Here is a 25729-nt window from a genome sequence, read left to right on the forward strand (position 1 = left end):
CCTACGCTAATGTAATCGCTCAATACCGCCACAACTTTTTTATTAAAAAATTGACTATTTTTCTTAGGAAAACAGTGTGTAATGGGGTTCTTGATAATTTGTATTGTTAATGTTTATTCTCGAGCGGGTACTGCAGAAGAGTACAGGTACTGTACTCGTCGGCCGTGGTCAGTCTAGTCGTTGGTAACTCGAAGTAAAGGTTTTGTTGAATTCTTAATTTTGTAGGACAAACTGGCAGGCATACACTATAGATAACTGAAACTGTACGATTGGATCATCAGGTACAAAAAAAATAGTTTTCAGTAGTGTTAATTATAAAGACGAAACTAAAATATTTTTTAAGGAAAGTATATATTTTGTATTGAAAATATCTTTTATTTAGTATATTATTTTTCCTTACCGTTCTATAATTACAGTATAAATAGTATTAACAGTATGAATTTGTCTTTACAATACTGCATCTGGTGTACCAACACAACTTATCCCACCTCCTTGTTACCTCTGGTTGACTTATAGAGAATGCCTAAGGCATGAAATCCACCATCGTACATATTTTCTTTTACAAATAATTAAATGTCTGCTAATGTTAAATCTATTCAAATACCAAAAAGCTAAACATTCTAAATAAAATGGCTATTCAAAAATAATTAAATGTAATTAGGTATTACAATCAGCATTCATATATTATAAAGTACGTTCCATTCAGTTGCTATGCGAAACAATTAAAATAAAACATAATTATATAGTTACATTACTTATAGATATATATATACGGGCCCATAAGTATAAATAAACTATACACTTATAAATATAAGCGTTACCAGTGACAGAAATTGCTCTTATTTATGGAGATACTTCTGTTAATAAATCAAGTACTTTATTTGCGATTTTAATACATATTATGTCACCGATTGGATCAGCGTCATAGCTTCTAGAAAAAAAAACGAAAACTAACATTCACAAGAAGGTAAAAACAGTTAGCAAGTAAAAGATAAGTACAAATAAAAAATCATGTAATAAATATTAAATTATTTATTAATTTAAATCCTTAAAATATTCCTCTACACTTTATCAATTACCATTCATTATAGTTTTTCTATTCTTCAAATGATTTCCATTCAAGGTTACGTTATCATCATTATTCATTTTATCATTCATGACTCTATTTTTATTGTCCTTTAGGTTTTTCTTCTGCTTGTAAGTCTTGACATAGAATTGTCTGAACAGATGTAAGAAGAGTGTTGTGTTCATGATAACAACCAGACAGACGCCGTAAGACGGTTTGCATTCTGATTGAATGCACGTCATCACGAACTGAATTAAAATTAATGAGAATTGGACCTGTAAAAAAAATTATAGAAGTTTAGAATGAAAAATTCGATATCAATGGGTTTCACATAGTTATTTTGTAAAAAAAATTGTCAGCTTGTTAAGTTTGTTGGAATCGTAAAATAGCTGCACAAGAGATAATGATAAGACTGAAGACCACTTATTAGAGTGATTTGTTTTCTGTATTTAAGATGACTATTACATATTAAATGATGTAACGGTTTACTCACGCGTATTTATCGGGGTAGCCCGACTAGTTTCGGACCCAACCGGAGTCCTTAATCGGAGTTCGACTCGCGACTCTCCCGCCGCGTTACATCATTTAATAATGAATCAGTCTCACGATAGTTATTATAAAAAAAAAGACTATTACATATTTGACTTTCACTTAAATGGAGAGTGCAACTGGATAAGAAAAATTCTCCATTACTTTGAATGATATAAATATTGTCACCCACCAAAAAGTGAAAAATGTAGGTACATCAGGAAAATTACTTAGTAAGAAAAATAAAATAAGTGAAGAAAATTTATTTCAATTGTGTCCACTTACCAGTTGCATACTTGTAATATATTTCTTCCACCACAAATATTTCGCCAAGCTTGGGAACGCGGCCAATCCGTAGTAAGTATACATCACTATATGGACAAACGAGTTTATATTCCTTATGAATATCGTCGTATACGTCGGCTCGTACTTCAAGAAAGCCCAGCTGGTGATTATCATGAGCGCGTGGTGGTATACATGGAGGAACGTCACTTGTTTATCCTTCTTCCTCAACACGAAAAATATCGTGTCCAAAAGTTCACTGACCTTTGCCAGATGGTAGTAATACATGGCCGTTGGGATCTGGAAGAAATTCAAAGAATGCATTAAATACATAAGTTTATATGCTAAAAGAGGAAACAATTAGCTAGATGGTTGATTGAAATTGAGATAGTTAATTGCCATAGTGAATGAATCTTCGTTGAATAATACTGTTTTTATCATAAACAATAGATTTTTCTTTCTCTTGTATTTTTCTCTTTCATCTATGACATTCGTAATTCGTACCAAGTCTCACTAGGGAGTATCGTGCTGCCGAGGTAACTGGATTGAGGAGGTAGGCAGTCGCTCCTTGTAAAACATTGGTACTAAGCTGCTTTTTTTTAGACTGTTAGTCGACCCCAATATAATTTAGGATGATGTTCATACAAAATGGATAAATTTAGTAAATTAACAATAGTTACAGCATATCTGGTGTCTTCTTTCTCCAAGAGGCACGTTCGGCTCACAAAACCATTGGGGATCATTATTTTGGTACACTGAAAGAAATATTATTGGAAAATTAAAACATAAATCACAATTATAAAAGTAAAGCCTGTTTATTGAAAGCCAGTATCATTAACGTCAACTCGGATTTGGGAGATGCAAAATCGGCATTAATCTCAAATACACCTGCATAAAAAAATCTACTTCCTGCAATTTGCTTTGAATTAGCCTGTTTGATAGCCTACGTCCATCTAGCAGTCTCTTAATTGTTGATGCAAAATAGAGATGCCACTGTACGCCTTGTAGTGCGCTCTCACGCTTCCACAACTGGCCTTCACATAATTCAAGCTTTACTTAGTTCGAGACTAGATGGCGTTGTGTGAAACTTGTGGAACATTACATTACATAATATGTATTAAGATGGCTGTTCAGTTACATATAGTATTCAAAGTGAAGTTTGACATAAAAACTTACCAAGTAAACTAAATAAGCAGAAGCTAATACTTGGAAAGCATTGTACGCCACTAAAATGTTTTTTAATACAAATGGCGGTCTCTTCTTCATATATTCAGGCCCTATTTTCAGAACAAACAGGAGATACATAGCTGTGATGGCCAGCATGGGATATGGAGTACTCATCATAAACCAATTGTCAACAAAGTCCACTGGAAAAATAAAAAAAAGTATCATCAGAATAATTGTTTTGAATTTTCGTCTAATTTACATTGTCGTTAAATAGGTTAAGGTTATTGTTTTGGCGACTTTATGGATTGAGTTCCGTTTATAATTATACCAGCTCAACCGGGCAACGTTATTTGTCATATAGAAAAAAAACATAAACGTGATAAGGGTTTTGCATCTTGAAAAACTGATAATATGTTTTTCCCAAGCACGAGGTTGTAAACATCATTTCACTTAGTTCCTTGAACTCAGTTAAACGAAGAAAGTGTGTTTCAGGATTCCGTAGGTACCCAAACGATAAAACTAAGTCTAACCTACACCGGACTTGCACTTGGCCGGTATCCGGTATTTTTTACAAAAACATCCAAAAACCTTTTTTTGTTAAAGCTCGTGCCAGACCCGGTATTAGAACCCAAAATTTTGTGGCCATAATTGCGCTTGCGACCACTAAACGCAAGGTCTACTTAATTTGAGTATCAACGATTTACGTATTATACCTACTTGATACGAGTACTTTAAATGATCAAAAGTCAAGGTTTGTGACGAAAACATTACTTCATTTTCATAATGAATTTTAATTTTGGTAATTTTTTGTTACTAAAGTCCATGCTATAATCAAGGGATTTTGATACATGGAAACATTTCCATAAACTTATATCTCTAGATTCATTGATGTATTAAAGGAACTAGCATTATCATTTGGCTCCGAAGTAAAAAAAACAAAAAAGGAAGGGACATCTTTATAGTTTATCCATCTCATTGCTCATGATTTGGATGACTGTCCGATATTCTTCGAGAGGTTAAAATACATACTGATTACTATAATATTAGCTACACGATGTGTCAAATAAAGATAATTTATGCGAGTTAAACTGTATTCGAATTTACCGGTCGAATAGAAACCCGACTCAACAGATTTAACCAAGTGTAAACGTTCTTTGTTGAAGTTGTTGACTAGAGTTATAATTTGTTTATATTATGCATGTATTTAGAAATATAAAAATATTTTTACCAGTTGTCTAGTACTCATAATACAAATTTGCTTAGTTTGAGACTAGATGGCGTTGTGTCAAAGTTGTGTAATGGTTGACTTTTGTAAAATATTATGTTAATTGGAGGCTGCGGCAGTGCTGCCTACTGGTTCGCGGTAGTTTGCAGGCGCATTCACATCTGACTCCCGACAGTACGACAACTACCTTCCGCTTTCCCAGGTTAAAGAAAGTTGATGAGTATTTCGACTGGGTCACAAAAAAAGATAAAGATACTTTTATGTCCTAATAAAAAATTGCTAAACTTGAAGATTAAACCAGCTGATGAGTTTTTAGAGTGCTATTATATTCATAAGTTATCCTGTGGTTTAGGTAGGTAATTAAGCATGTTATGGGAGATGATTATAATTATAAATCGAACACGGACAACTGAATATCGACATTAAAATTTGTTGATTAAAATTGTCAACAAAGCTGAATTTAATTTTAAATATAATTTAATACAACAAAAAATCAATCAATAATCTAGTAAACATCATACCCACCACGTCATAATGGATTCACCCGTATAAACACATTGTTTGCGTCAAATTTACAATAATGTAAGTATGTTATTATTATACTTACAATGCCCTTTGAAATCCCAAAAAGAAACCGATTCCATACTGCTGTCACACGTTCCATTTATATCACAATTCATTTTAATAAACTTAACCTTCAATATAAGCTATACTACCTTTGAAAGATGTTACACGAAAAGAACTACATAACTTCACTTGCTGAAATAGTTGAAAAGGGGTGTGGTCCCACTGACAGCGTTGTTCAAAATATAAAAGGTCGATGATAGCTGATTAGGTTGTGTTTTCTCTTAGGGCTAAATCATTTCATGTATTTAGTAGTATATTATTTGCGTTTTTCCACTCTTTCTCTATCTTATAACCTAAAACTATAGCTATTATATTTACAAAGTAATCTAATCAAATGTAAAAACTTAGAACAGTGCAGTAAAAATCACTTTGCAGTGATGAGGATAATTTTTACTGGGAGTATGCAGGGAGTGTGCCTGGCTTAGTACTTAGTAGTTTATCAAAAAAAGAAATCATTAATATTTTTTTAAATAATTAATTTATTGATATTTACAGTCTTTCTGTGTCTTGAATAAAACACATGACTTTTGCAATGAATGGAAAATTTGAACACGAATGATTCGCTCATATTGGAACCACAACTTTAAATGAATATTCAGAATTGTTTTAATTACGCGGGACTACATAATTACATTAAATTGTTTTAGTTTATTTACTTTAGTGTCCATCAAGAATCTCTTTTACATCGAATCAATTGTATTTGACAATATTACTTTACGCATTTAAATGTAGAATTTTGGGTAAAGTTGTACGTCATGTTGTGATTACGCATACGATTAGCCCATCCATGGGGGCCTAGTCATGTTAAATGAACTCAGTCTAGGGCAAGTCGGACTCACGACTTTGAGGATTCTGTACAATTAGGAGAAGGAAAACCAACAAAAAACAAATGTTTTAACAATATTACCTACCCCGATCTATTATATTATCTACTTTTGATTTTAACGTCAACAAAATACATCATCTGTGAAAATTTCTACTGCCTAGCTGAAACGTTTCATAAAATATATCCTGGTTACGGACAGATAGACAGAAAGACAGCGTTGCCTCAGTATAGCGTTACATTTTTATCCATTTTGGTACAAAACTCAAAAAGTAGTATTATTATGGGGTAGTAGGTCTTCCACAATTGCAATAGTATTTATGTTATGAGGTGGGCCTCTGGTACTAAGTTTTCTGTGCTTCTAGGCTAACTATCTGAACCGCCACTGAGCGTGGATTAAGTACTAAAATTTTATAAGGATCTGTCATTTATATTATAACTAGGGGTCGGAACCCTAATCTCATACTGACAAATAAGACACGCTTTGCACAGATAGTGGATAGTAATACACAATAGCTGCAGCGGCCGTTCTCATAGGAAGGTTTAATGTAATTTCGACTAATTAAATAAGCGTGAATATCAATGACTAACCAAAATTAGTAGGCACTGAGTACCTATTAGATGACTGAATTATTATCATGCATCGTTAGGTCAACTACCTCTGGAGGTTCTCGATCTAAAATAAAAACAAGGAGTGAGTTTTGGATTTTAGGACATGCACAAATAAAATTACAGAATATTATTTAAACTTTATTAGTTTCTTAAAATTAACTTTATTTTGTACTATTGTTAATTGCATTAAAAGTACAAAATCAAACTATGCTAATCGAAAAATTAATTATGTTAAAATAACTAATAGTAGTACTTAATACGACAACAAAATTACGGGTCCTTGAATACGAAACATATTCTGGCACAGTTTCCTTAAAACAATTGTACTTAAATTGATAATTTATGAGGCTTTTCATACACATCACTACTTCCTTAGATTTTACACATTCGGTGAACAGATAAGTGGTCCCGCGCTACTAAAAGCTATAATATGCCACGGAGAAGAAAATAAATGGAGTGAAATTTCGTAAGCTCGGTAGTAAAGTCAAATTTCCCATTGAGGCACAGATCTACTCTTCGTGTATAACAACTATTCGTATAAACACTCCATTGATTTATTATTCCGTGATTCCAAAGTATAGTCCATTGCCGGCTCTTAAAAGCTATGATCCAGTTTGCAAAAGCATTCGTATGCTTATACTAAAGGCAAAATATTATTTATAAAATGGATAGAAAATATATCATAATTACCATGTCTTTATTTTTGAAATATTTAGAACATACCCCGTTATTACTTTTGTTGAATTTAATGAAAGCATGAAAGGAAATGAAGAGGAAAATGCTAGAATTGATGCTAGCTCTAATTGGCATGATTTCAAATTGAAAAATGGAAAATCTTATCATTCGAGTGGACGGCTGCTGTTTGATTCGACTGAAGTGATGTGGGGTACTTTATGTCACTGCATAGTATTATAACCGTCACCTATATTTAAGCACTATTTTATATATTTGCATCCTTTAGAGCCCTTAAGTTCTTCACAAAACAACATTAAAAGCAACGTAGTTACCGCCACTATTGATGTTAAATTTACCATGTATGAAAGGTCTCAATCTAAATTAAATCTGGCTGCATCGAATTAGTGCACGATTATACTTCACGTATTATATTTACAGCAAATGCTTAACCTTAAAATCTACATTAACAATTGTGCGGTTGGCAATTTATTGTAAATTTAAAGCGTCTTCTCACTGGTACGATAATTTTTAAATTCAATAATTTTGCAATACGAACTACGATATGCTGTAATTTTAGACTCCACTTTTTTTCGAAAATTAACGGCTCTAACAAATGATATAGCACCAAACATGGTCCTTTCTTCAATTTGAAAGAGTCCTAGTGAAGCGATTACTTAAGCGTACTTATCTAAGTTCCAAACTCCACAAAAATCTTAGGCTTTAACAATACCAATGTCATCACATACATCAGTCTCAATAGAACCGCTAGCTGTAGTCTTTGACCTTGACGAATCATTTATTTATTATACTATCGAAGTCGAATTCGGCTCCGAATGCGGACTTTGTCGTTCGTCGCGTAAGAAGTAGTTTTCCATCTTTGATGTAATCACCGCAAGCCTTGTTCACTTCGCAGGGGTTCTCCTCTATATTGGGAGCACTCTTGCAATCATTCCCATGCAGCCCGTTCTCTTTCTTCTGGTTGACTCCGTTTTTGCAGACACCATTAGTTTTGACACCATTGTGAGCTCTCTCGTATTCTTCTTTAATTTCCTTTTCGACATTTTTCTTTTCCATGTTTCTCTTCTTGTAACTCTTAGTATAGAAATTGAGGAATAGAAATAAGAATATGGTGATGTTGGAGCAGATGAAGTATGTGAAGCCAGAGGCGTACTGACAGCGAGGGGAGAAGTGAGTCCAGGCGCAGTACGTCAGCATCAGGATGAATTGGATCTGGAAGGAGATATTTAAGATGTTAGGACTAAATATCTTTTACAAAAATGAAATTATACATAAAAGACATTATATCCCACAGCTGGGCTAAAAGCCCATTCTCTCCAAAATTCTGTGTTCTGGCCTAAACTACTTCATGAATTAATACAATTAGACTATAAATTTTAAATTTAAGTCATAGAAAACGTCTCTCCCTAAGTTTTATCTAGAAAGCAAAGTCTCATGAAGAGCTCATTGCTATGAGAATTACGTAAGTTTCCCAAAACTACGTAGAATTACAACGACTAAATCAATTTGGGTTTACGCGTACCGTTTAGCAGATTATATTATTATACTGTTACTTAAAATGAGCGCGTGGCTAAGCTATTATTGCGTAAGTTGATTGACCACAGGTTAAGCTACGCCTGACACGGTCAGTCCGTAGACGGGTGGCCATCTTTGTCATTTTTGGCTACAAATTCAAGAATCATCACAATTGTCGGAATGAACAATGATGAAAAAAATATCAGCCGAATTGAGAACTTCTCCTTTTTTGTACTCGGTAATAACACGATTATCAGAACCTTGAATACAATTAGGGACAGAAAAACCCTCAAAAATTCCAAATTCTTACCAGCTGCAGCTTCGTCACGTACTTCTTCCACCAGAGGTACTTCTGGAAGCGGGGCCCGAGCCCCGACAGCAGGTAGTACGAGTACATAACGACGTGGACGACAGAGTTGAGCAGCGCCAGGACTGCGCCCTCCCCGCCCGCCGCGAACTTCAGGTAGCTCCACGAGTAGAGAGCCATGATCACGTGGTGGTACACGTGGAGGAAGGTCACCTGGGGATTGGGAATTTTATGTTCTTGACCATATTGTCATGTGTAACTGGGTATTTTCCCAAATAAAATAAAATTTTATACATTACGTGGTAATGCAATGGGAAGAAGGTTACCTGGAGTTTAGGAATATAAATTGTTGTATAGTATCTACTGCAATGGAAATGTATGGATTCTGTGAAAATAGCTCACAGAATTGACCTTTAAACTACTCATCAGCTGGGTTGTTAGTAAGTGTTTCTTTTGCTCCGAGACACTAGGGGTAGAAGGACTATGGGTGAGTTTTAGTCAGTCAAAGTGTGACATTCCCTTCTGTTGATGATTTTCCATCCGGAATAAATCGCTCATCCAGCACGGTATGAGTGTGCTAAAGTTTCCAGTATTTTAGATAATTTACCTAAAGAGCAATGTAGAGGTTTTGCTGCTTATTGAAATCCATAGGTTAATTGCGTCTCAAAATGGAGGAATACTCTATTTAATACTTTTCTGAATATAAAGTATTTTAATGATTATCTTACCTGCTTATCTTTCTTACGGAGAACAAAAAATACGGTGTCTAGTAGCTCTGTGAATTTTGCGAAGAAATACCACCAACCCAAGTCTAGTAACTGAAAATTAAAAACGGTTAATTTAAACATCAAAAATCCAAAGAATAAAAAGATAAGTTTAGTATCCATTAGATAAATCTCCTCTTTAAATAAATTGACCCGAATTTATTGGACTCCTTGAATTTTTTAGATCAATCAGAGTGAAGTGCCTCACCATTGAATTTTGCGTATTGGACGGATAACGGCAACCTGCATAAATTATCCCATCTCTGAAGAGATTCAACTTGAAAACCTGGAATAATGAAAACCGAAAACTAATTAGAGTTAAGTTTAATCGTAAAAGTAAGTTTCGGATGTAGGCATTAACTTTAAAAAGTTTCTAGTAGTGCCATCTATGTAGTCGGACATAAAATAAACGGATAGAATTATTATAAAACTACAAAACGCCTTTAAACAATGCGCTATGCCTTTGCCTTGTGACTAGTTAACAGATATTTTTAATTGTAATAATGAATATGATAAATAATATTATACATATAAGTTTTTTTTTTACGCAAGTTTTTTTATTTTTTATTGTTTTATATTGAATTATATTAAATTTTTATTTAAACGGCTCAACCAAAAAAACTTGTCAGTAAAATCTAAAGTCGCTTAGGACGCAATAAAAAAAAACAGATCTCACCTTAAAACAAATCATAGTAGCTAAGAAAACTTGCGAGGCGTTGTAATACGCGATCAGCCTGTTCATCTGCAGTGGCTGGCGATTCTTCATGATTCTCGGCCCGATGCGGATGAGGATCAAATAGGCAACGACCACAGAAAGAATGGGCATCGGACTTGACATCATAAACCAGGAGTCTACCATGGCACCTGGAAATATTGTTACGAAGGAAATTATAAAAATACCTATTATTTTTCTTAAATGGGTATTGGATTTTTCCCAGCCGTAGAGCATTAGTAGTTTGGTAATTTTGTTTTTAAAAGTTAAAGGAAATTGCTAGATTGCTAAAACATATTTCGCATATTATTATGCCATTCAATTAAGTTCAAAGTTAGAAAATTGACCATTCGAGGTGATCAATTAATAAAAGGTCATGGTCACCTTTTATAGGTAACGTTAAGGGTGACATATGACATTTTGACAAACACGTTATATTTTTTTTATATTTTTGTAATTTGTTTACGCTGGAAATACGGGAAAATTTGTTTATTTTTATATTTTTAATCAGAAATCTTACAGAGCTTTACAAAATTCAATGTATATTATTGTTGCCTAATGACTTGCCTACATTTACTCTAAAACTATTTAAACCTATTCCAAGAAAATTCTAGGAACAGACGCTATAGAAAAACAACATTTGAAAAAGAATTAGATAAACTTACTCTTCCCAACTTTGAGAGAGTCCAGGTAACGGTCGACCTTCTCCAAATAACTCATGTTTGCGATGTTTCCTGAAAATAAATAAAGAAGCAAGATTAAAAACAAAATCCACGAGCAAATTTCGTTTTTGGCAGACATCTTTTTCAATTTAGTTTTTAATTTTGTTCAGCCGTGCCAGTAACGTGAAACATCAATATGAAGTGTTGAGCAAAAAGTTTGAACATAAAAAAGTTGCATTCGAATTTTAAAAGGAGGTTTCGTTACATTCGCTTTTTTTTCAAAAGAGGATTTATTCATTTTGATAATTTATAATATTGTCAACTAATCACGTTAGGTTGTTTATATGTTTTATTTGTCAGGATTTGGTAAACATTTTTAGAACCTTATTATCTAACTTGATTACATAACAACAAACGAAGTGTTCTAAAAAGATTGTCTATTGTGTACAAATGTTTCAACCCACTTCCCTAAATCAGTTTGTGTGACCTTCGCATGATATTCAGGCGGGCAAAACTATTGATTTTTACTAAATTCGCAGTTCATGTTATACAGTGATACGTTAAACACGAAAACGTGACCTGACTTAATGCTGTTTCTTAATAAGGTTTACCTATTTTTAATGGTTTCGTCTACTGCTTTAGTAATTTGGTCACTATTTTTAATCACAGTTTTTTGCCGCTGAAAATAAATAGAATCAGTATAATTACTGGTTTTCAGAATTTTATGGATTTGACTTAGCACAAAAATAGATTTCCACTGTTGAAATTACGACGATATTATTATATTTTCAGAATACAAAAATACAGAGTCATTACACTTTTACTCAGTAGGTTCAAAACACGTTATATAAGGCTTTTCATACATTATACTCCACCCTGTACCACCGAATCCATAAAAAAGTGTTTCGTTTCGCAGAAGCTCTCGGATAATATTTTCCTTTCGTTTTAGTACTAAAGGGGATTGCTAAGGCGATAAAACAAGGGACTACACGTCTCCAAATTTTCCGCTTGTGGCTACTAGAGGCAATAAAAACTTGTCGCGCAAATACTCGAAAGCGGTCCTTGAGGCCCACGTCCGTACACAAAGCACTTTAGGTTTAAAACGTGTGACAACCCTTTATGTGCCCTACAGACAAGTGTAGAATAATTTTTGAAACATTTGAAGATGATTTCTTAAAGATGAATAAAAGTTATGAAACAGTTTTTTGTTTATTTTTACTGGCATTGTGTTCGCCAGACGCCTCATAGTTTTTAGTCACGTTAACTACTTAATGCTTAGTTAATTTTTGTCCCGAGAGGTGGTCTGACGACCCTTTTGGCTAGAAGAAGAAGAATTGAAAGAGAAGGGGAGGCCTTTCAGGCGAATTAAAAACCATAAGCTAGTCAAATAACTTGAGTGCGAAAAAAATATGTTTGAAAAAATCTAAAAATAGAAAAGATAGCTAAGGATCAAACATTATTGACTCAAACCAAAAACGACGTGCCTGACGCAAACATTTTGTTTTATCGTCTTACCTAAGACGCGATCAGTTTCTAAAGAAAGCCTTACGTAAAACGTTGATAGAATGTTATCTAAAAATACGATATTCTCACACATTTTATGCGTATATCTTATAAGCCTAAAGATTTCATAAAACCAGGTTATTTCCCTACGGCTGTATGGTTATGAAGATTTTATGTGTAAGCGATGTATTTAATTTGAAAGACGCGAGACTGAAGGCTTTATAGCTGCCTCGCGAGACGTAGGTATATTTTTTAAGTTACATATTGCCTTATATAGGTTACGTATCAGGTACAGATACAGATATTGGTATGAGGTATTTTCATATTAACATTTAGAATTTTTGTTCTCAAAAAGTAAAAACGGAACTCTTTTACGAATTCTCCGCTGCCTGTCCGATTGGTCGTCGTACTATTTGTCTGTCATGATCTCATTATCCATGATAGCTAGACAGCTGATTTTTTTACAGATGACGTATAATGTTACCACAGAAAAATTAGACTCGCACCAATATTTTTAAAGTAAGTATGTTTAAATATTTTAATTAAACAGTTTTGTATTTTCTACCTAGCTTCAATTCTGGCTTCAATTTACGCCTGGCACGCCCTATGCTTTTAACCGCTAACGATCTTGCTGACCGACCAATATCGCCACCACAGTTTGGCGAATGCCAGACAAAGGCAATCGATCTAACCTTATCTGATCAAAAAATATTGCTGGCCGAGTCAACAGAAAAATTGCTGCTATCTGAACCATTTGTCTTGAAATTTAATTTGTTAGAAGCTTCTTTATCAGTATTTAGGAGTTTTCTATTAGTCTTTTTTGATTAAAAAGCAATATCAAAGTATGACAGGGTTGCAAACCGAAATGGTTAGTTTACAAACAATTTCAATCTATATAGGTTTTTTATTTTATCAAATCATAAAAAAAACGCATAAAAGATGGTAAAACGTACAAAAGTCACTTGTCGTTAATAAGTGACGTCACACAAGATTTCAACTTACAATATTAGCATTACTTTGTGTATTACATACACATACATACACATACACTTACATGACAAAAGAAAATGCCTCATACTTAGAAATACATCTATCAGATAGCTAGATTTTTTTATTCAAATACCCAATTGTCAAAGAAAAACGTGCCTCAATTTAATGAATCTCCAAATATAAAAGTGCCATGTAAAAACACACCAGCTAATATAATGTCATTCACACATGTCGGGCGTGTTAGGGCAGGTCACCTGTTCAAGACTTAAATGGCTTCAGTCTAGCCAGCGATAAGTCCTAGTTACATCACTCCATTTGACCTAAATTACCTTTTTCTATCCTTGATCGAATATAATGGAATATACCTAGATTGTATTAGAATTTTGTCATAGTGCGCCAAAAACATGAGCCGAGTAATTGTTTCCTTACGAATTTTATGGTTTCCTTGAGTGATTACAATTCATTAGTATGAGATGTTTTAGTATGTGTACTTGTTTTGTCGGTAGTATACCTTCATAAAAAAAGATTAGCATTATTTAGATTGAATTGCCTACTCACAATTTTACGCCGTAGTTATTTTACAGACAAAGGTATGTAGGTGTTTATGAAGACTTCGACTATCAGCGCGATTAATTTGAGTTTTCGTCACCTTTTTTTTTGTCACACAGGTATCACAGGTCTACAAATCGACTACCACGATCTCATCATATTTCTTATTTATTTAATATGCACAACGTTTCACATCACCTAATCAGCAAAGATAATGTAATAAAAAATCGCATAAATATGACGCAAACCAATTTCAATTCTATCTCATCTTAGATAAAGATCTAATTGCAAATAAGGAAACCTTTACAGCCTCTTCGTTGAATTGGATCGACTGACTAGTTGAATAAGTGCCAGTAAACTTGTAATGTAATTTAAAGTTGTTGATACAAGTTACTGTCCTTATCTGGGGATATTGGGCTTTAAAGTTCGGGAGATACCAGGTCCGGACAAAGTTTGAAATACCTACCGAATAGCAACGTGCTTAAGCAATTTTGAATATTTCGATGTGGGTGATTATTCACGTACCATAACTTTAAACTAATAATCTGTAATACAAAATCTAAATATTTAGCATCCTCCTCTATTCTACATTGCCGTGCCCTACAGGGTCCATAGTACTTATATTATGTAACACCTGTTTAACATATGGAGTGCAATAAAAGTATTGAGTATTGAGTATAATATATCATGTTGGTAAGAATCCGCCACCCGAATGTATGTAATTAAACAAGTGCAAGACAAGGCACGATTCAGACAAATACAAGAGGCATGTTAAATAATAACAATATAATTCTGCTGTACGTGTGTATGTCACTGAACTTTTACCTTAATGCAGGACCGAATTGAATGAGATTTTTGCATGCGTTTGGGTAGCGCCCTGCTGAGCCCCGGCAGAACGAAGTTCGTAGGATAAACTATCATTATGAATTCAACGAATGCCACAGTTCCAAATTTCCACAGAGCCAGCACATCAAAATTAATCATGTTCACTGAAAATCTTTGAAAGCATAATGTTGTAAAGGTACGAAAACGACACAGAACTATGTCAGACCTACCCACTAATCGGCTTTGGGATTACAAATATATTCTACAGCGCCGTCTGAAATAACAAAAGACGTCTTACCCTTGACGCTAAGGTACGTTGTAACATTCTTGTGTGTAACTCGAGACCAAATACCTTTATTTTAAAACTAGCTATTTCCCGCGGTTTCACCCGCGTAGTACCCGATCGAAGTAATTTTCCGGTTTTTTTCGCAAAAAAAATTAGACATCAAAATATGAACAAAGTTTGACAAGAAAGTAGGTAGACTAGTTTACATGAGAAATAAATAAATATAATAAATTTGTTTTTTTTTTGTCTTTTACGAAATTTTGCTTACCGTTTACAGCTTTTTTGGACTGCTACGAATATTACAAGACTAAAATAAACTAAATCGATTCAGCCGTTCTCGAGTTTTAGCAGGACTAACGAACAGCAATTAATTTTTATGGAGATAGATAAAAGGATCAGATTAGTTTAAAGTACACAAACTCAAGAATTACCTACCTGTATTATCGCAATCAAGTTACTTAAACTCTAAGTCAACAGTTCACTGCTAACTCTATTGTCAGAATGTAGAGTCGGCTTTATTGTTACATTTTGTCTACAATTTTCGATCATTACCAAAAAGGTTTGTCCTCCATACAACGGTAATTATGAACTAATACTCAAACAATATAACTTAACTCACGTATCTTCCGTATAAGGTACTGGAATCAATCATAAAACTCTACCTTAAATACTTTTTGGTTTTCAAGCATCGACAGGCCATAGTTACAAATGAGATGACATGTGACCGTTAGTCAATTGCTTTTGTTGTTGTTTGACTATTTCTTTGTTATGTATTGACAACTGTTAATATGGTTACACTAAGCACTAAAGTAACTTTTCTCTTCATTGTAGATACATATGTAGTTGTTTAATTCTATTCGAGATCTCTATATTAAAAACTTTTTTTTCCTGTCATCTGAGAATTTATTTTTTTCCATTGTATCTTCGCTCCTATTAGTCGCAGAGTGATGGTTTATAGCCTAAAGCCTTCCTCGATGAATGGTCTATTCAACACAAAGAGAATTTTTCAATTTGGACCAGTTGTTCCTGAGATTAGCGCGTTCAAACAAGCAAACTCTTCAGCTTTATATATTAGTATAGATTAATGTACGACATTGAAATAATATTTACGTTGTAGAATTGCTAACTGTCTACAGTATTATCAATACAAATCAGGCACAGTACTCAGAACTGTTTGAATTCCCTTCAATCGTTTTCCAACTATCAACACAGTTACGCTCAGACACAATAAGTTGTTCATGATTGGTGATACATCTTGACACGGTGCTTCCGTGACATCGATTTCCTTTGATGCATAAATTCATTCTAATCCATTCAATTTCTAACCTAATTTCCTCACGGATAAAGTCGCATTTTCCTTTGTTGGCGCTATTGTTGCTTTAAAGTAATTCTGAAGTGTTTTTGTTGCAATGTGAACTATTGTAGGTTAATTCCCTTAGGTCTCTCACATCGTCCTACTTAGTATGTGTGTCAATGTCCTCGTTGGTTCACGTATTCAGGTGTGGGATGTTTTGTGAACGAATGAATGAGCAAGGTAGTTGAAGACGGATTCCTTCAATTATTGGGCTACTCCAAGAATGTAATTCTACTTTGATTGTTTAAGTAGAAATTTTGTATGTATACAGCGTGCTTATACAAACTCTGAAGGCATTTAAAGTTCATATTTTTATCAAGGCTATATACTTCTGAGGTATTTTTGTTATCAGCTAGGTGATATTTTTTCCTAAGGACGAATAATTTTTCGTTATAAACTTGGCCATAAAATAAACTTAGTTTATTTTCGGGCACAGAAGCAGAATATATTATAACAGGTAAGGTACTGGTTATAACTGAAACCTCCATTTGACGCCCAATTTGACAGACAGATCGATACGTTTATTGCATTAGTTTCAGTTTGCAACATTTTTGTTTCTTTTTCACTTAAATTTCATCCGTTAATGTATAAAAATTAAGGTTACCATTTAAGTTAATCTCTCTCGAGTTATATTAATGTGTCTTGTTGAGTTTGTAGGCATTAAACCGAAGCATGTGTGATAAAATCAATGCTTGAACAACGTAACTGAAAATATAGCTACCTACATGCTAGGGTAAAAGACCTTTCAAAGGCAAGGTCATAAAATGTCTCTAATGTCAAAATTTCCGTAGCTTATAAAATGAAAATCTTCAATACAGCTTTCCTTTTAAACTTTTCTGGCAACTTGCCACAATTTAGACGTTAAATGAAATATGCAGGGAAGCACATGTCTGGAAACTAAATCTAGAAATAATCTGTCTCTTTTTAATGTATCAGATCGCTTTATAAAAGAGGGGGATGTATATATGTAGCACCGATTTTTAATTTTGTACAAGGATTGCGAGTTGGGTTGGAAAAGGGACATTTACGAGACTTTACGATCCTTTGTGTTGGATCCAAATGATTTGAAATTCGATATTGAATTCACGGTCTTGTTTTTTGTGATACGATGTCTCTAGACTTTTATTTGAACCAATAAGTTATATTTCAGACGACCTTTGGTGAGAGAAGGAGAACGGTAAGTGCAGTTATGTGTTAGAAAACTCAAAAACTATGGGCTATGAATTCAAACATGGATTGAAAATGAATAAAGAAAATGCAACCTTCAAAAGCCTTCATTGATCCTATCCCTCATCAATAAATAAATAAAATAAAATAAATGCGGACAACATCACATACATTGTTCTGAACCCAAAGTAAGTTGCTGCAGCACTTGTGTTATGGAATTCAGATACAACGAAGGTACCACAAACACCCAGACCCGAGACAATGTAGAAATAAGAATTCTTACATTGACCCGACCGGGGATCGAACCCGGGACCTCAGAGCTAGCGACACCTTGAAACCGGTGCGTACGCCACTCGACCACGGAGGCCGTCAAAATCAATTGAACCGTAGTCAATTATAAACTTGTAAAATGATATTTAAGTTATGATTTTAACAAACCAAAAAGTCTATTATCAAAAGAAAAGTACCTACTTATTAATAGACATATTAATTTATTTTAATTGTCATAATTACTTATTCATGGATCAAAACCACTAAAATTGGTGTTCATCATTATCGTATTATAATTACTGATTAATGCTTAAGCTATAAAAAATGACATATTCAATTAAAACTAAATAGAAAGTGTTACGTTAATGTTTAATACGTGCTCAACAGCATGTAGCACGCGCGTCTTGAGGGAGGCCTATGTCCAGCAGTGGACTCCAAGGCTGGTAAAATGACTGATTGAAATAACATTCTAATAGAAAGCACAATCAAAAATAAGAATCACCAGCAGCTTGCTTAAACAATTCTTGAGGATTTTTACAAGATTGAGAGACTAGAAGAAAATACAACAGCCGAGCATTAAGACACCGATATAAAATGGCGAAACAACTTAATTTTGCTGTAAAACTGCAACTGGGCTTGAACTGACACTTCTAGACTGCAAAATATTTGTACGCTTGAATCAGAAGATTTTTGCAGTTAAATAAATATTCTATACGTTTCATTCAATATTCGATAGCATTTTTTTACTTTATAAAACTACATTTTATTCATTGATCGTCGTCGTTAACTGTGCCAAGACACAGCAGTAATCAGAACGTCGAAATTACGTTAAATCCTGAAGCTATTACGTCATGAAATCCGAAGCCACACTCATTCCTAATGTAAGTAGGTTTAATCCTACAGCATATAGGAGTGACGATGTAACATCGTGTTTTAGTTGCTCGAATTCGGAGATAATTAATTTTGCGTATAGCGGTTGTAGCGGTGTTCAAATAATCTATACTAATATACAAAAGCTGAAGAGTTTGTTTGTTTGTTTGAACGCGCTAATCTCAGGAACTACTGGTTCAAATTAAAAAAAATAATTATATAACAAACATTCAAATCACTTTCACAAAGACACTCAGGACAAGCATTCGTGGATCACAGAAATTCTTCTCCTACGCGAGGATCAAACCCGCGACACGTTGCACTCGACTACGACTCGTGCGGTCGTAACAATTGATTTACTAAGAGTTTGTTAAGCTATGAGCTATGTTTTATGCCAAAGGATATATGTAAACTTATTACTGCGAGTTTACTGTACTGCATACCTATTTACCAAAAACGTTTTCACCTTAATCTAAAATGTTACCTACAGACCAGAAAGTGAATCCAGAACGAAAAACTAGTTACCTTATCCCATATTTCGAGATTCAACATCAAAACTAAAACCGCAACTCATCGCTACCAAGTAACCAGTAAGTACTAGTACCTACCTACATTTCATAGTTGTATCCATACTTAAGGTCCGTAATAGGGACTCGGGAGTAGGTCGACATCTCGTCAGTGGAGATTGCATTGACATTGAAGTCTTGAAAGGCTGTAACGAGCACTTTATACCGCATTACATGTCGACGATTGCAATTCAAAGACTTTCCTTGATGTCTTTATAGTGTAAGGTTTTATGGTAGCGACCCTGTTTCGTTGTGTCTAAGTGCTTTTCACTTTTCGTTCAGAATGTTTGATGATGTTAGGGTTTTTCGGTTTAGCTAGGTTTTACGTACCAACCAAGTTCATCCGTATTCTATTCAGATGTGTTTCTTATGTTTTTTATTTAAAATTAAAGAGAAATGCAATAAATTATTTAAAAATAAGGGTTTTTATAATCAATGGGATAATCTATGACTATTTATTTTATTTTTAAAACTGTACATTTAGCATGTCTGTATATGAAAAACATGTTTAAACATAGCTTTATAAATAACTATAACTATCTTTTATTTTTAGCTAGTTTCCAAGAAAAAACATTTCGGAAAAATTGCTTTAAAATATAAGTCAGTGAAACTTTTAGCTCAATAGGTAAAGGAGAACAACATGACCATCCCAAGTCCAAAGAGCTTTCAAAGAAAACACTACACAAACTTATACCAATATTTTCTTCCCCAAAAGAAACTCTACTATCACCTTTCAACAATTAATAACATTTGAACTTGTTGACCTTTAAGAAACCTGAGCGTATTGTCTTTTACCTGAAATAACCTTTTATTGATTACGCGGCTACAACATGAAGTTTCCATAAATAGTTTATATGTACGTCATTGTTACGTCATCGATGGTCAAGCTTTGCTAGGTTTTAGTTTCACGACGATACTAATATTATTAAGGTAAATATTTGTCTCTGTTCGCGAGTTTCTTACTCCGCCGATAATTTGAAGTTCAGATCTGTGAATTGTTGACTACAGTTTTGGACTTCCCTACGGGTAAAGCGTATTTAAAGTATTATTTTTATTAAAATCATAGCACAAAATATTCATTAAAACAAAACACCATGCAAATATTAAGCCCAAAAGACGCTACTGTTAGAGAAATTTTTGAGAGAAAGATTTCGGTAAAAAAAAAACTAGTTGAACCATTACTATACTTGAACGTTTTAAAAAGGAAGAAGTAACGAAAGTAATTCTTAAAAAATAAATTCTAAATACAACAATTTATTTAAACGACAGCTTATTTTTAGCCGAGGATTGAAGATGATTGAAATAGCCACTAGAACCAAATACCTTTATAAGTATAAGTAAATTATAGTGAAAATTACTAAAACACGTAATCGTAATGAGAATTATTTATAACAAGAATTTCCTATTTATAGGTTCAGTAATAAAAACGATTTTCAAACCGTAGGACGAAATAATTGCTCCCTTGTACAACTAAAATAGACACTTATAGTTTAAGAAACAAAATACAAATTACCTTGTCATTAAGTCGTCAGTTTCGTTCCCATTCAATTAAAGTAATGGATGTTGTAGTAGTTAGTATTTATATTTGATTGAATATGAAATTTTAATGTAATTGCTTTCAGTAGCATGAAGTTTTCACTTCGAATTCGTAATGGTTGTTTATTTTTGGCTGAAATTATTCCGTCGAAATTTTATACGTATTAAATTTAGGACAGACAAAGACTGCTTGAATCAGTCTCGTGTGATGACTGTTGCGAGGAGTTATTCAGTTCTTTTTGTACTGGAGTTTCCAACACCTCTTAAAGTCAGCCGGAGAGAGCGAGGCAGCGCATTACACGGCGAATAGGGCCGTCTTACTTTAAAAGAAGTCTGCATGGTCTTGAACTGCTTCAAGCTAAGGCGTATTCATACATTGAAGGCCCATATATCAACGTTACTTAGGAAACAACCAGATAGACACGAATTGAATGAAACTTTTAATAGCCAGTAACTTTTTATACTTGCCCATAGTAAGTAAAACTAATACTTACTATGCCTAGTCCGTAAAAGAAAACTACCGAGTATAAACCTTCTCCCTGAAACCAGAATATACACCCGCAATACATTGTAATCTTTAGTGAATCTTTATTACGGTACAATATCCCTAAACACCTAAACTTGTCTTGTTTTCCGAGCCTTAATGGGCTCAAAGTGACTTTTATAGGATATTTAAGCTTGTTACCTTACTCCATCTCCTCGCCAAATCTTAAGGACATTTTATAACTTCTAAATCCATTTATTATGTAAAAAGGTCATAATCTGAATACCGCACTTAATATTATGACATGTTTATACAACATTCGCGTGATCATCTGCAATAAGAAAGTATAACACTGAAAACAGCGAAGAATGGAAGACGCAAAACGAATTAACTCGAAGTTAGTTTTGAGATGGATAAATGCTTCTATGACCTAGTTGAGTAGTTGTTGGCTGGAACGTCGCGTTTCGTGTACAAAGTCACTATATCGTATTGAGTCTGAAATAATAAAAGAACGTCGAGTGCGACTTCAAACTAGGTAAGAAAGAACTTGGTGAAGACGGTGCACGATCCAACAAGGTCCTATGTATGGGTTCCGCAGTCATGGCACAAAAGTGCTCGATCATCAATAGTAAAAACCTAAAAATTACGGTCGAAAAGCTTAAGTGTTTCAAACGTCCATCGATTACAATTGTCTAAGTTCCTTTACTATTTAACTCGGCCTTTAAACTCTACCTTAGCCTTAAAAGTTCAAGCCCCGATGCAATTGTAGCTTAATAATTCAACACTGAAGTAGTCAAGGCTGTTGAATGGGCAAGAACTACAGGCACCGACAATAGGGGTGGTACAATACAATTTATACCTGAAGGCCTATAAATGAATGATGTATGGAAAATTAATGATGATGTTGAGGACGACATATATAATAGGACATGGAGTGATGAAGAATAACATTGGGTTGGAAAAGAAGGTAATAGATGTTTTGTTGAAAAAACGTTCTAGGTAGAGGGTACTTAGCAGTTGTGTATTCGGTGAAAGGGGTAGTAGTTGCTGCTGAATGGGTAAATTTCTGATTCCAAATCAGAAATTCATACCGCATCAGAAAACTAACTAAGTATAACAGGAAAAACATTAATCAGAAAATACAACAACAACTTGAATCTCAAGAAATCCAGCGACTTATCATGAAAATAATAAAACAGATCAGTAATAATGCTTAAACACGTAAAAACAAATTGAATTTGAACTCCTCAAAACATTTGTCCAAGTAACTATACAAGCTGTACCTCATTCAAAGAAAGCCTTTCATTTGATTCAAGTGGAAGCACTCGATTCACAATAGATATTACTAGAAACGACGTAAGTATTGTTGATATTCCTTTAGCACTTGATGTTGGTAGACTAGAACCTTCTTTTGTTAAGGCAGAAAGCAAATTATTATGGAATAATCTTGATTGGAATATTGAATTTCGGTAAGAGGATTAGAGAGCTAAGTTTATTCATGATAAAAAATATGGGTAATATTTCGACCTCTATTTTCTAAGAGACATTAAATTTGATAAGTTTTGTCTTTCAGGTATTTATTTTATCAACGTAATAGAAAATTGAAAGATTTAGGATATTTTTTTCTCCATAATTTTACAAAGATGTAAAGACATCTGCAAGAGACAATACTATAGTAGCAATAATGAATCGTGAGATTATGGCTAACTTTATGAGCTGATTGATACAATTTATTTTCGTGTTTCTACTTTTATCGAAATAAAATTGTGGGAATACCAAGGATTGAAACTCGTAATCGTAAACAAGTCCAAGTACCTAATATTTTATTTTTCAATTGATGTGTATGCCACAGACAGTTAAAACACCATAGTGAGAATACTTGAACGAAATGGTGTGTTCAAATTCACGTGAGAGGCCTACGGCGGACTCTACCGGAAAACTCTGTTACCCAGTGACCATCATCCATACCAAAACACAGTAAAAATGTATTTCCATGCATGACTGGAGCGTCTTTACTTTTATGACAAACTGACATGCCTGCGCATTAAAGTATAATTTCGTTGTAATAATTAATTTAACCAATATTGTTACAAACAATGGTAATTTTGACCTGTAGTAATACAAAGTAAAACATCGCATTTGTTTTTTTAGTTATGTTTACGTTATACACAAATATTTACATGGTTAAGTTATTCTGTAATGCTTGAAAAGCCTAGGTTACACTAGAATGTTACTGGTCAATCAAACTACATTTAACGAAAATATCTCTTTAAAAAAATTAAGATAATAATCTTCTATTGAAAATAGCCGAAAATGTTACTTTTAAGGGTAAATCAAAACTGCTACTCTAATGGAAAATTTATCATAGCCGAGTGCTAGCGGCTACAATGCCAACCTCATAGTGCGCGAAGTGAAGCGGATTCGAACCCCGTAAACGACAAATCATTTGTGAGATTACGAATACTTGTATTTGCCAATAGGTACTTTTTCATCCGATTCTAGAGTTTGAGCGGTTTTTGTTTCCAAAATAACCTTCTTAATCGTCTCTGGAACCTATAATATTTTACTTTTATTTCTCTCTTTGAAAATAGTAAAGTGTTAGAATCTTTACTCTAGTCATAAGTACTATCCATTAGTTATCTGCGGATGACGGAGTTAAAGCTGACGCCTGAACCATTCGTCATTTCACAGTATTGTTGATGAGACCTGCCACCGAACAGAAAAGCCCTTCATATTTTATAAGAGATAAAACTGTGGAAAGGATTTGTTGGAAGTATTTTTTATGATGAGTACGAAATAAATCACTTTATAGATATTTCCCAAAACTTTTTTTGATTGCTTGCCATTTTAAATTTCAATAATCATTTGAACTAAGTGTTTCGTTTTGTCATATCTTTGCTACATGATTATAGCAGGCGTTGGTAGTTTTTGTGGCAATTCTTTGGAAGGTTGAGCAATTTATTTTAAAAGATTAGCAAGTTAATAGTGGTAAGAACTACTTATAAGTCCTTGATTTTTTTATGTATTAAGATTTAATTATAATTAAAATCGGAGTAGTTCTGTTTTAACTCCACATATTCCAATCTGTAATAACATTTTTTTAGGACAGATTTAATAAATAACCGTAAAGCTAAACTGAACATCTTTTGAATAAAACATAAGTATATTGCAAAAAGTAAGAAATTCAATTACGAAAAGTTTATCGTTAGCCCTCAAAGCACAACATTGCCCTAAATTGCAAAACCGCCACAGGTGCTAAACCTACCCTAGATCCTAGATAATTATGGAAGGTATCACGTATGGATTTCCCATAAAGCTACGGATTCCCCATAGATATTGATTTATGTTAGACACATTGGTTTTGCGTGCCCGGGGCAGAATTCGCGACGTCGCGACATCGCGTGTTGTTTCTTGCACCGAACCTCTATAACTCTCAACTAAATTAAGATCCTTATGTCATCGAATTAGGTAAATATTTATCTCCTATTGACTATATCTTTTCCTAATATAAGATGGTGATGGTGTCGCATTATAAACTTAAACCTTGATAGAGGTCAGGATTGAACTTGTTAATACTCAGGCATAATTGTCAGTAAGGATGAGTCTTACGCAAGAGATCTTCGACCATTAGTAAATCGTGTATAACTCACGACTAGTTAACGGGTTCGCCCGACTAGTTTCGGACCCAACCGGAGACCTTAATCATGAGCAAACGCGGCAATAGGGCTGCAGTTTGAACTGAACTAGTCAGACCATCCCGATAAATACACGTGGGTAACCTTTGCATCATTTTAGTATAATTCCCAGCGTTCTTGGGGTAAAACAGTATCATTTAATACAACTTTATTACGATGATATGCAATTTTCGTTACTTAAAAAAGCACGATTTCTGCGCTAAGGAATTAAATTCTTATATGGCGGGAGGTTTCACAAACATTCAAATCACATGCACAAAGACACCCAGACTCAGGACAAGCATTTAATGTAGCACGCTGGTATGATTTGGCTTGGTGACCTCAACCATTCGGCTATCCATGCAGTCAAAATGTTGTTGTTCAGTAAGCCACAATATTACTGAATTTGAATGAAATACTGAACCTATTTGGAGTTACTTTCGAAACAAAGCTCTACATTCAGAGCCTCGATATCTCCATCCGTAATTCTTTCACGAAATTGCTTCTATGATACCAAACAATGTAATGAACTATTAAACTGCTAGCCAGATGTATAGAGCCAACATTGTGTGGGATATAGAATAGCTCATAAACATTTATGGCGATTGAATAAGAAAAGTTTCTAAAGTGGTGATTAAAAAATTGCAACATCTTGGTATTTTATTTCCTTAT

General features: G+C 33.9%; 2 protein-coding genes across 3 annotated transcripts in view; both read right to left on the reverse strand.

Annotated features, from left to right (window-relative positions):
• Positions 1-1014: 1014 nt before the first annotated feature.
• LOC113495018 (elongation of very long chain fatty acids protein 7-like) lies at positions 1015-5252 on the reverse strand. The gene is made up of 5 exons (XM_026873578.1): positions 4876-5252; positions 3053-3243; positions 2557-2631; positions 1880-2176; positions 1015-1341 (listed from the first exon to the last, which is right to left on the reverse strand). The coding sequence occupies exons 1-5, from the start codon at positions 4946-4948 to the stop codon at positions 1072-1074; spliced, it is 906 nt and encodes a 301-aa protein (XP_026729379.1). The 5' UTR covers positions 4949-5252; the 3' UTR covers positions 1015-1071.
• Positions 5253-7064: 1812 nt separating this feature from the next.
• The window catches only part of LOC113495285 (elongation of very long chain fatty acids protein 7-like), a 42424-nt gene continuing 23759 nt past the window's right edge, over positions 7065-25729 (reverse strand). Inside the window, exons 2-7 of one of the 2 annotated variants that reach the window (XM_026873954.1) lie at positions 10987-11055; positions 10286-10473; positions 9818-9895; positions 9574-9663; positions 8849-9058; positions 7065-8235 (exon numbers count right to left, since the gene is read on the reverse strand). In XM_026873954.1, coding sequence (XP_026729755.1) covers positions 7798-8235; positions 8849-9058; positions 9574-9663; positions 9818-9895; positions 10286-10473; positions 10987-11041 — 1059 coding nt within the window. In that variant the 5' untranslated portion in view covers positions 11042-11055 and the 3' untranslated portion in view covers positions 7065-7797. Of the gene's footprint in view, positions 8236-8848; positions 9059-9573; positions 9664-9817; positions 9896-10285; positions 10474-10986; positions 11258-25729 lie in introns of those variants that run through there. The other variant, XM_026873953.1, reaches the window with a different exon arrangement.

This window comes from Trichoplusia ni, chromosome 6 (assembly GCF_003590095.1).
Source record: "Trichoplusia ni isolate ovarian cell line Hi5 chromosome 6, tn1, whole genome shotgun sequence".
In the NCBI taxonomy this organism is placed as follows: domain Eukaryota; kingdom Metazoa; phylum Arthropoda; class Insecta; order Lepidoptera; family Noctuidae; genus Trichoplusia; species Trichoplusia ni.

Excerpts from the sequence above, each read along its gene's own strand:
- LOC113495018 (XM_026873578.1), bottom strand. The coding sequence starts at position 4,948 with ATGAATTGTGATATAAATGGAACGTGTGACAGCAGTATGGAATCGGTT. Across the intron at positions 3,244-4,875 it reads TTGGGATTTCAAAGGGCATT|TGGACTTTGTTGACAATTGG; the intron begins GTAAGTATAATA and ends TTATTTTTCCAG. Across the intron at positions 2,632-3,052 it reads CTGCTTATTTAGTTTACTTG|TGTACCAAAATAATGATCCC; the intron begins GTAAGTTTTTAT and ends TATTTCTTTCAG.